At 51.3% G+C, this 11,545-nt stretch overlaps 1 protein-coding gene across 1 annotated transcript in view; it reads right to left on the reverse strand.

Moving 5' to 3' along the window:
- NCOR2 (nuclear receptor corepressor 2) overlaps positions 1-11,545 on the reverse strand; it is a 332,048-nt gene that overhangs the window by 239,139 nt on the left and 81,364 nt on the right. The window contains exon 6 of the mRNA XM_015419296.1: positions 4,741-4,797. Within this exon, the coding sequence (XP_015274782.1) occupies positions 4,741-4,797 (57 nt within the window). The remainder of the gene's footprint in view (positions 1-4,740; positions 4,798-11,545) is intronic.

Consider the following 11,545-nt stretch of genomic DNA (forward strand, 5'->3'; position numbering starts at 1 on the left):
ATTGATTCTGAAACTTCTATGCGATTTATGCACATAGACGTAGTCTTAAGTTTCTGCTATGGACAAAAGTGGGGCTTGGAGTCACGTAGGGGGTTGAAGTCCTGCTCTCTGCAGCCCTCCCGCGATTCCTGCAGGCAGTGTTCCCTCTAAGCTGAGTCAGTGTGAGCTAGCTCACAGTTTTTCAGCCTCCAGCTCACAGATTTTTGTCTCCGCTCAGGAAGGGATGGCTCCAGAGCCAACTAATTTATGCAGTAGCCAAATTGCTTGCTCACAAATTTCATGCCAGTAGCTCACAGAGTAGAATTTTTGCTCACAGGACTCCACAGCTTAGAGGGAACATTGGCTGCAGGCCCCCTTTCTCGGTGACTTTCAGTCCCATCTTTGAGCCTTCGGGATTAGAAACACAGCAAGGACTTTTCAAGCTCTTCTGCCTGGCGGCGGATATCAAATTTCCGCACAGGCAGAATCCACAGAGCTCCAGTTATAAATGCCGGTGATCAACTCTGGCACTTGGTCTTACAGGTACACCTGCCGGGAACTAAAGACATTACGTGACAACCTCACATAACCCCCCACTGCTGCCGCCGGCGTAAAATGAAAAATGCTTTTGCTCTGGAGAGACCAGAGAGAGAACCGGCAAGCCGGAAGAGTACGGCATCGGCATTTAATTTTGAGAGGATGGAAGCCCTAAGGGGGTGAGAGAGAACAAAAGTCTCTCTAGGTGACGACAATTTAATTGTGGACAAAAGGCCAATGCTGCTTTAAAAAAAAAAAAAAAAGACACGCACAAAACTACCCTCTCATTCTCTGGGTACACACTGTGCCGGCAGAGAGGCACGTCACCCGTCACCCTTACACAGTGAACAGAGATGCTACGGGTGCTTTTTCTTCTCTTTTTTGTACGCAGGATTAAAAGCCAGGGGCTGAAACTGTTTACAAGGCCACACTCTGAAAGCCACGCGGACACCGGAGACACGTGAGTCACCGCGGGGCCACGGCCAGCTAGGTAAAGCAGTGCCGGGGGGGGGGACCCAAAGAGTTCTGCCCCACACTACAGCACGTCACTTGTGCACAGTTCCTTCCGACGGCAATCTGACACATGCTAAGTTAATATACACATTCAAGGCAAGGGGATTCAGGGTGTTTTTTATTTGATATACTCAGCTAAGTCACAGGCAATGCTCCCTCTAAGCTGTGGAGTCTCGTGAGCAGAAATTCTACTTTGTGAGCTCCTGGCATTCAAGTTGCGAGCGAGCGATTTGGCTGCTGCATAAATTAGTTTGCTCTGGAGCAAGGCTCCCTCTAAGCTGTGGAGTCTTGTGAGCAAAAAATCTACTTTGTGATCCCCTGTCATTAAAGTTGTGAGTGAGCCATTTGGCTGCTGCATGAATTAGTTTGCTCTGGAGCCCTCCTTCCCGAGCTAAGACAAAAAATGTGTGAGCCGGAGGCTAAAAAACTGTGAGCTAACTCACACCGACTCAGCTTGGAGGGAACACCGGTCACAAGATGCCCTGACCGGGACGGCCCAGGCTAGCTCTACCTCGTCAGATCTCAGACGCTAAGTAGGATCAACCCTGGTCCATATTTGGATGGGAAGCCCCCAAGGAAGACCAGGGTTGCTACGCAGAGGCAGGCAATGGCAAACCACCTCTGTCTGTCTCTGGCCTTGAAAACCCCACAGTGGTGACTCGAAAGCACTTTCTAATGCTACTAATGTTCGTCAGCCCTGACCAGGAGGGCCCAGGCGAGCCCAATCCCATCCAGCCTCAGAAGCTAAACAAAGTCAGCCCTGGTTAGGACTCAGATTGGGAGACTTCCAAGGGAGTCCCAGGGTCGCCACGCTGGGGCAGGCCATGCCAAGTGACCTCTGTTCGTCTCTTGCCTTGAAACCCCCGAGGCCGGAACTTGCCTTGCTTAAGCGATGGGAGGGACTGATGCTCCCGCTGTCGGGAAAGATCTCATTTCTTATAAACTGGCTGGTTTGGCTGGAGATCCTGGAGGTTTTCCGTCATCTTCTGGGGCATGGGACAGCGGACACTGGGGGTGTGTCGGGGGGAGGCATTTGTGAATGTCCTGCATTGTGCAGGGGGTTGGACTAGATGACCCTGGAGGTCCCTTCCCACTCTATGCTTCTATGCTGGTGGCAGCCAAGACGTTAGTGGCTAGGCACTGGGAAAATAGTATACAACCCTCATCGAATATGTGGTTCAATAAATTACGGGAATACCCGGTCACGGACAAAACGTCAGATATTATTTCCCTGGCAGAGAATCTGGACTTTCATTCAGATTATTTGGAACGCTGGTTCCCTTTTCTTGGATATATGGAAGGACGTTGTTGTTGTTGTTCAGTCGCACAGTCGAGACCGACTCTTCGCGACCCCACGGACCACATCACGCCAGGCCCTCCTGTCTTCCGTCGTGCTCCCGAGTTTGCTTAATTTCATGTTCGTTGCAACGACAACATTGTCTAACCGACTCATCCTTTGCCGTCCCCGTCTTCTTTGACCTTCAGTCTTTCCCAGCATCAGGGTCTTCTTCTCCAGTGAGTGGTCCCTTCTCATTGGGTCCCTTCTCAGCTTCAGTCTCTGGCCTTCCAGGGAACAGTCAGGGTTGATTTCTTTGAGGACTGACTGATTCGATCTCCTTGCAGTCCAAGGGACAGTATATGGAAGGACGCGGTAAGCTTAAAAAGGCCCTTCCTGACGATTTGAAGGCCATAGCTATATATTGAATAGCTGTTTGGCTTTACTGCTCTTATGTTTTCCTGTGTTTGTAATTATGTTGTTATTGCTGTGGTCTCCTAAGAGGATGTGCTACTGTCAATTGTTGTTATATTACAGAAATAAAAGATTATTAAGTCGGGGGAGGAGAAAGAAGCCCCACGACGGGTCGCCGTGAGTCAGCTGCGACCTGATGGCGCCTTCTGCCACCGCCAAGTCTTAACATGCAGGGGGCCAAACTGCAGGGCAGGGCAGTCCCCACCAGGCTCGGGGACCAGGCCCAACCCCCTCTCTGTCCCTTGACAAGCACGGATCACGCGGGGATGAGCTAAGGCGTGATTTGCAAGAGGGGGACCCCCAAGCACTTCCCGACAACCATTCCAGCAGTCGCACGCCACACTGAGCTCCTGGGGGGTGGGGGGGATGGGGCCCCTCCGATTTTAAAGACCCCAGAGAGGCGCCCGGGCTGCACTGCCGCAGCAAACATGGACCTTCAAGTCTAAGGAGATTTACTTTGCAAACAGTGGTGTGCTCGCTTCTAACGCACGAAGGCTAAGCTCGGAGATATGAAGACGGCAGATGTGCAGAGCTGGCTCGAGGCAGTCCTTCGTGCGGCCGGATGAAGCGGATTCCAGTCCCCAAAATTCACTGCGCCGTGATAAATCTCTCGGGCCGGATTCCAGAAGGGGAAGCCAAACCAAACGTCCGGTGGGCAACTTAAGGGCTACCTTCCCCCCCAACACACACACTCACGGCTGATTTATGGTAGCCCCTGCAGTGTTTCCAAGGCAAGAGAAGCTCGGAGGTGGTCTGCCATTGCCTCCCTCTGCAGAGCAACCCTGGACTTCCTGGGTGGTGCCTCATCCAAATACTCACCAGGGCCTGCTCTGCATGGCTTCTGATGGGCCTGGGGCACCTGGACCAGGGGTAACACGCCAGAATGGCAGCGCAAACTGCCGTCAAGTAGCAAGCGACTTATGGCAACGTCTGTGGGTTTTCAAGCAGGAGAGGTTCAGAGGTGGTTTGCCCTTGCCTGCCTCTGCGTGGTGACCCGGGACTTCCTTGGTGCTCTCCCATCCAAGGACTCGCCAGGGCCGACCCGGCTTAGCTCCCCAGAACAGGACGTCAGCTTTTCCTGAGCCAGAGTCCGCTTTGTCTAAAGCACCGACGCACGCTTTGGGCTCTGGCTCACGAAAGCTTAGGTGGCAAAACGTTTGTCTCTAGAGGGCGGGTGGCAGCTCTAATCTGAAAAACGCATCGCCGAATTTCCAGCACCGATCAAAGCGACCAACAGCAAAGGAAAGAGAGACTCCAGCGTGTAGTTGGTGTTTTTTTTTTTAAAGGGCAAGTCAGCAGTCACCCGCTGAAGGAGACCAGCCCACAGTTCCCCTTTGACCCAGTTTCCAGCAAATACCGGGGAGGAGGGACAGAGTGGGCTGAGGAACAGGGGGGTGTCCTTGGGCAGCTGCCTCGGGGTCGTTTTGCGGACCACGGGGCAAGCATCCTGCCCTGGCGGAGAGCCAGCCGGGTGTCTGAAAGTCAAGGGAAATCTTTCCTGCAGAACTCGTCTCTGGGCACTTGTCTGGAGAGAGAGTCTGCCGGCTTCTGCTCACGGCGTCTTGGCCGCCCTCCAAGACACCAAGGCCGAGAGATAAGGAGGGCGGGAGGGACGGGCAGGAAAGGGAGGAAGAGAAACAGAAAGGGGCTTGTTCCCCACCACCACCCTGTACATAAAGATTTTATTCACTTAAAGCATTTTCGATGCTGCCTTTCCACCCGATCGGGGTCCTCAAAGGGGTGAATGCAAAAAACACCGCAACGTCAGAACAATGAAAAGCAACGTGCATAATCATAAAATAATTCAATAGAAGCAAACAAACGATACCAGAACCGGGGAGGAGGGCCAACAGTGGTTACTGGGGGTATGCCAGACAAAACCGAAAAAAGAGAAAGGATTCCCCAGCTGGAGGAAGACACCGATAGAGGGAGACAGACAGCGGGGGGAGTTCCAGACTTACCAGCTCCACCTGAGGTCCCAGCCCTTCCAGTATCCTGTGTGCGGCTTCTGCTTTTTTCTGAGGCAGACAACACAAAAGGAAGGGGGGGGGGAGAGAGAATGAAGTTATTTCTTGCTGCCCGAACCACAGTCTTGCGCTCCAAAGTCTGCCTCCCCCCCCAAAAAACCCCTTCTTGTCAAAGAGGTAGCAAATTCAACAAGCCCCACTCCCCCCACCACCCTTCCGGGAGGGAGAGAACCAGAGAGGGAGAGAGGAAGGGAGGGAGGAAGAAAAGGAAGAAGAAAGAAGGAAGGAAAAGAAGAAAGGAAGATTTTTTTCAAAACCTTGGCTGTGAGCACCAAAGAAAATGAACCGGAAAACAAAAAGGTTAGGATGTAGTCTGATCGTGGTTGGCCGCAGCACTCCCTCTCCCTCCCTCTCTTTCACTTTCAAAGTATGTGGAAGCCCTACAATTACCTCACCGGCTGCCCGAGAGAGGAGAAGTGTGTGTGTGTGTGTGTGGGGAGGCTCCGCATCCCCTTCTTTCCCCCCAGGAATCACTTCTGGAACGGGGAACCGTCCTACCAGCTCCTCCACCTTCAGGCTGCCCCCCCCCCACTGCTCACCCGCCCATCCCCCTCTCTCCAGACCGGACTCCCCTTGCCCTCAAGAGGAAGAGATGCCAGTGGTGCCCACCCTGTGAGCGCACACGCACTAAGGGCACATGTCTAGAGGACTAGGAAGAGGCACCGCTGTCACCGCAGCCGGGCTGTAAACAAAAGATGACCTTTCCGCTGAACGGCGGCCTCCCCGGCGGTGGGGACTTAACTGCCCGATAAATTCACTTTGCTTTACGCTGAAGCCACAGGAAGCCAAGGAAGGAAGGAAAGCAAAAACAGTCTGGAGATTAGAAGTCGGACACAGTGGCAGAATAAGAACACAGGACCTCGAGCAACTGGGGGGGGGATGCATCCGACTGAATCATTCAAGAGGGCTTTTCTACGCAGGCAGCAGAGTTGCACTGCACTAAACTGTTCACAAAGTTACTTGGAAAAATAACTACTCTAGTTGTTGCTGAAATCAAGATACAGCTATGGGATTCTACACCATTTCAGTGTCCTGTTGACATTTACGCTTTGCTTCCGTTCTGTTCTTAGACTCCCCTGGTTGGATCTACCACCATAATCCTATTTCATTGTTTATCAAATCAAATACCTTTTATTGGCATACAATATTAAAATACAGATTTCCCAATATTAAAACAATCCAGTAGAGATTATAAATAGATAATCGTGGTAAACCATTCCAAGGATATGTCAGGCCTATAAGATACCTCAAGTTGTCACAAGATAGACTTGACTATGCAGAAGATAGCTAAGTCGTACAATAAATTGAAATCTAAACTTTTAAACTTAAGTTTTAAAATTATAAATTAAGAATCGTTAATATGCTCAGAGTCATTCTTCCGTTTTATAAAACCATGAAGAAACTTAGCGGTCAGTTCAATGATCTCCGGGTCTTGTGAAGCAAGGAGATAATGTACCTTGTTTCTATCCGGTTGGCCTACTACCAACCTAAGGGGGGCTTCTATAAATTCCATTCGAATGTCATTTAACAATTTACAGTGTAAGAGTACGTGCTCAACTGTTGGGTATTACAAGATAAAAACACTCAGTATATATTGGCTTAAATGTCTGTTTTGTTGTTACAGGAAATCACATGCTTTTGTGTAAACCAATGTTAGTTTAGGTCCCCCAGCCCGGGAAAATTCTTTCTGTTCCAGGAGTTTGATTGGAAGCAAAGTGTCAAAGTGTCTTTGCATTTTATGGCTCCTCTTCCCCTTTTTGTTCTGTTTCAACAAGAAGCGTGTAAGAGTGGCCATTGCAGCTCTTCTAGTCTCGTCCTTTGTAGAGTGAAGATGTAGGGATTAGCTCTGTTGTTATTTTCCTCCCAGTTACCTTTCCCTGTGCTAGAATGTAGTAAAAACTTTTATATTTTAAACACACATGGACTCTGAGTCTGATTATTGCACTCTGGCATTGCTAAGCTGTTTTTCTCTGCTGAATCGCAATTTTTCATAAGAAACTCCAACATCAACCGTTTCTATTTCTCTTCCATTACATTCACAAAACCTGACCGAATGTTTACTGTTTATTGAATGCCCCATCCTGTTTGACTGTGTTGACTCACTCCTGTGTAATCCACCTTGAGTCCAAGTGAGAAAGGTGGACCAGGAATAATGTAAATTAAATAAATAAATAAATTCAAAACCGCTAAACGAGGGTTAGCTACTCAGTAGTGATGGCCAAAGGAATAAACAGCTTTAAAGGGGAATTTGATAGATTCATGGAGGAGAAGTCTAGCAATGGCTACTAGCCATGGTGACTGAGGGGAACCTCCACATTCAGAGGCATTAAACCTCTGAATCCCAGGGCCAGGAGGCAACATCAGGGGAAGGCCTCAGCCTCTCTGCCCTGTTGTCGGCTGTCCAAAGGAACTGGTTGGCCATGGTGGGAGACAGGATGCTGGACTAGATGGACCACTGGTCTGATCCAGCAGGGTCCTTTTTGTATTCTTATCTTGTTGGCTCTCCAAGGAACTGGTTGGCCACCCTGTGAGACAGGATGCTGGACTACATGGACCATTGGTCTAATCCACCAGTGCTCATCTTATGTTCTTAAGCTGTTGGCCCTCCAGAGAAACTGGTTGGCCCCTGTGTGAGACCGGATGTTGGACTAGATGGACCCTCACTGGTCTGATCCCACATGGCTCTTTTTATGTTCTTACGTCCTGCCCACTGTAATAACTCACTGGACTTACAGACCAATCAAGGAATGGCTTCATCTGCCTTCCACACGTGCTCCTCCTCAACGAGGCACTCTTATCTACATTACAAGCCAGCATGGTGTTGCAGTCTGAGTAAGACCTGAGCAACAGACACCCAGGTTGAAATCCCACCCCCCTCAGTTCTTCTTAAGTGACCCTGGCCAAGTCACTCGCTCTCTTAGCCTCACCTACCTCACAGGGTTGTTGTGAGTACAAAATGGGGAGAACTACATACACTACCATGACCTGCTTGGATGAAGAGTGGGATAGACAATTTTGAGTACAGAACCGTGAGCATCGTAGTTGATAATGATCACAACCAGATTTATTTAGAGCTTCAACATAAGGTACCCTCAGCACAATCAACAATCAGGCCTTAGTCGCTTGGCCCACTGGCTTACAACAGGAATTAACCATCTAAGTTTCAGCAGTTCTGGAGGAATTACCCCAACAACTCTCACAAGATCACATCCTTGCTAAGCGAGGTAGGGCTCGGAAGCAAGGCTAACAGCGGGGCTTTCATGGTAGAATGGGGGAAGCGTCTTACGCGTAGTTGCGAGCAGTCCTTAGCAGGTCTACTCTAAATCCTGCTTATGTTTATTCAGTGGGGTTTACTCCCAAGAAAGTGACCTTGGGATTGCACTGTGAGCTGTGAACCAGCCAGCCGTCCTTTCAAATCCCACTGCTGGCTGGAACTTAGCGGAGGGCGTTAAGCCAGCCACAGATCTCTCCGCCTCAACCTTTTATGGGGCAGAGGTGGTCGGACCTCCTGACCCTTGGAGTCCCATAAGGTGCTCTGGGTCCCCCACTGGGTAAACAAAAACAGCAGCCCTCAGAGGTTCAAGAGTCACAACACACACACCATTAACACCCCCCCTCCCCTCTGACCTGTGGGGATTCCGTAGCTGTTCGGCACCACAGAAACCACGGGGACCATACAGAAGGGTCACCTGACACACTCTGGACTCTCGAAAGTTTAAACCCCAAAACTCTTGCTGCACTCTAACATGCTACTGTATCTGAATCGTGCTCTTCTTCCGCAGACCAACATGGCTACCCTCCCAAATAATTCAAAAAGGGCAAAATGCAGGGCTTTCTTTCTGGAAGGAACGCGCCGGAACGGAGTTCAGGAACCCCTTCGACAAAATTCTTTTTTAAAACGTTTAAAAGTTCGTGAGTTTTCAGCAGGTTGAACATTTCATTTCCCTCTTGAGAGTTCCGGCACCTCCCCCACCCCCTCAAAAGCCCCCGGCAAGAGTAGGGCTCTTTCCCCCCACGTTTTGTGAATGGCTGGGACCAACATATCTAAGGGACTGCCTCTTCCCATATATGCCCCGGAGAGCATTATGCTCAAAAGATCAACACCCCCTGGCGGTCCCTGGCTCGAAGGACGCCCATCTTGCCTCGACCAGGGCCTTCTCTGTCCTGGCCCCAGCTTGGTGGACCATGTTCCCTATTGAGACCAGGGCCCCGCGGGATCTCCTTCAATTCCGCAGGGCCTGCAAGACGGAGCTCTTCCACCAGGCCTTTGGCTGAGGCAGCGGGCGCCCATCTATGGCCTCCCTGAGGTTGCTGTCACCCGTCTGTTTACTGACCACCGACAACTGGCCTGAGAAACTCACTGCACTATCGGGCCAGAACTTTATCGCCAACTGACGCTGCTTCAAGCTGTACCAGTTGTTTTAACTGTTATAATGTTTTATCGTGTTTTAAACTGAAACTTGTATTTATTATAAGGATGTTACCCGCCCTGAGCCTGCTCGCAGGATGGGCGGCATATAAATGCAAATAATAAAATAAAACAAAAGTAGCAGATCAATGGCCGGATCAATGGCCGATCCATTCTACCAGCAGAGGTAGCAAAAAAAGCCTTTCTCTGATGCAAGGTACTCAGAACAGCATCCACTGTCAACGGAAGGCTCCTTCCGCCGGAGGAAAGCACTTCCGCTTGGCGGATGGAGCGGCAGGATCTGGCCAATGTACATGACAAATTGAGAGAGGGAAGGCAGGAAGGGATGAGCCAGGGCTTGAGTTTCGTGGCCCTTTTCTACATGCCGACCATCACTTTGGGGTCAGGAGGGAATTTCCCTCCCAGCCAGATTGGCCCACGGATCCTGGAGGTTTTTTGCCTTCCTCTGGGCATAGAGAAGGGGGTCACTGGGGGGAGTGGGGGAGGGAGGTAACTGTGGATTTCCCGCATTGTAAAGGAAGATGGACTAGATGACCCTTGAGGTCCCTTCCAGCTCTATGTTTCTACGAAGTGCTTTGAAACCTTAAAAGAAATTAGTTGCATGCCAGTGAACACCCCCCCCCAACCACTGCAAAAGCTGGTCGGTGGGCACGTACGCGAAAGTTTGCTCCCACACATGGCAATGGAAGCGCCCATACTGCTGCCTGATCTTAAATGGGCAGGGATTTCAAGCAGCTGACATGCGCCTGGCGATCTCGCCAGAGATCTCTCCAGTGCTTCACTTCTGGGGGAAATGGTGCCCGGGTGTGTGTGTGTCAACTCCGGTTAGAAATACCACTCCCTTGAATCACAGAATCACGAAGGGGCCACACAGGCCATCTAGTCCAACCCCCTGCTCAATACAGGATCAGCCCAGAGCATCCCTGACACATGTTTGTCCAGCCGCTGCTTCAAGACAGCCAGGGAGGGGGAGCTCGCCACCTTCCTGGGCAGCTGATTCCACTGCTGCACAGCTCTGACTGTCAAAGAGTTCTTCCTAAGATCCCGCCGGTACCTTCCCGCCCTTAATTTAAACCCATTCTTGCGAGTCCTCTCCTCTGCTGCCCACAGGAACAGCTCCCTGCCCTCCTCTGAGCGACAGCCCTTCAGACACTTCAAGAGAGCCATCCTGCCCCCTCTCAACCTCCTCTTCTCCAGACAAAACATGCCCAAGTCCCTCCCCCCTCTGACATGTGGGGATTCTGTAGCTGCTCAGCAGCACAGAAATGAGACTCTGCAGGCGCTCAGGAGCCCTTTCATACACTGGTCCCGGGGCTGAGCTTTGGGAAACTCTGGTGCCATTTAAATCAGGCTTCGGTGCAATACAAGAAAAAGACCTCTCCGCCAGCAGCTGGAATGAGGCTGGAGTGTGCTGCACGGCCGGCGAAGCCACCCAGTGGCCGGGTCTTGCATCACCACCCTTGGAATCTTTTCAGCAGCGGCAGCCTGTGTTCCCACAGGCTGGTCCGGGGGAACAAGTGGCGCGTCAGGGAGCCCGTCACAGCTAGAAAGGGAGGCCTTGAAAAGCAGGTGGAGAGGAAGCGCGAGCACCGTCAAGCCTGCACCCCAGCGAAAGAGTTCCCATTTATCAGATGCAATCCCTGAAGAACGTGTTTTGCTATAGAACACAGCCCCCTAGAATCACAGAGCGGGAAGGGACCTTCAAGGTCATCTAGCCCAACCCTCTGCACAAGGCAGGGAATTCACAAATACCTCCCCCCACACACACACCCCAGTGGACTCCTGCTCTATGCCCAGAAGAGGGCTAAAAAAAACCCCCAAAACCCTCCAGGATCTCCAGCAAAACTGGCCCCAAAGTGGCCATCAGCATTCCCCTGGGCGTGTAAGGAAGGGCCATGAGAACTAAGCACTTGATCTGCCTAAGAATCAGCATTGCTGTCAGATGGCCATCTAGCCTAGGGGTGTCAAACATAAGGCCCCGGGGGCTGGAACCGGCCCACCCAGGGCTCTTATGCGGCCCACGAGCCACTGGTGCAACGGAGGGAACAGGAGACTGCTTGAGGTGGAATGGGCAAAGCCGCTCTGAATGTGGCTTCAGCACGGTGGAACAACCTCGTCTGCAGCAGTCAAGCAGCAGAGGAACATCTGCCCAGTGCTGCACCGCTGGCTCTCCAGTCTGCCCATATGGTTTTCCTTTCCACCCCCCTCCCAGCCCGTGAGGCCTCCCAGCGAGGATACACCGAATCAGGGCTTACCAGCTGCTGTCCTTCATACAGTTTATGTCTCTGGTACCTCGCATTACATTTTATG

Source organism: Gekko japonicus, unplaced genomic scaffold, assembly GCF_001447785.1.
Source record: "Gekko japonicus isolate JY-2015 unplaced genomic scaffold, Gekko_japonicus_V1.1 scaffold181, whole genome shotgun sequence".
NCBI lineage: Eukaryota > Metazoa > Chordata > Lepidosauria > Squamata > Gekkonidae > Gekko > Gekko japonicus.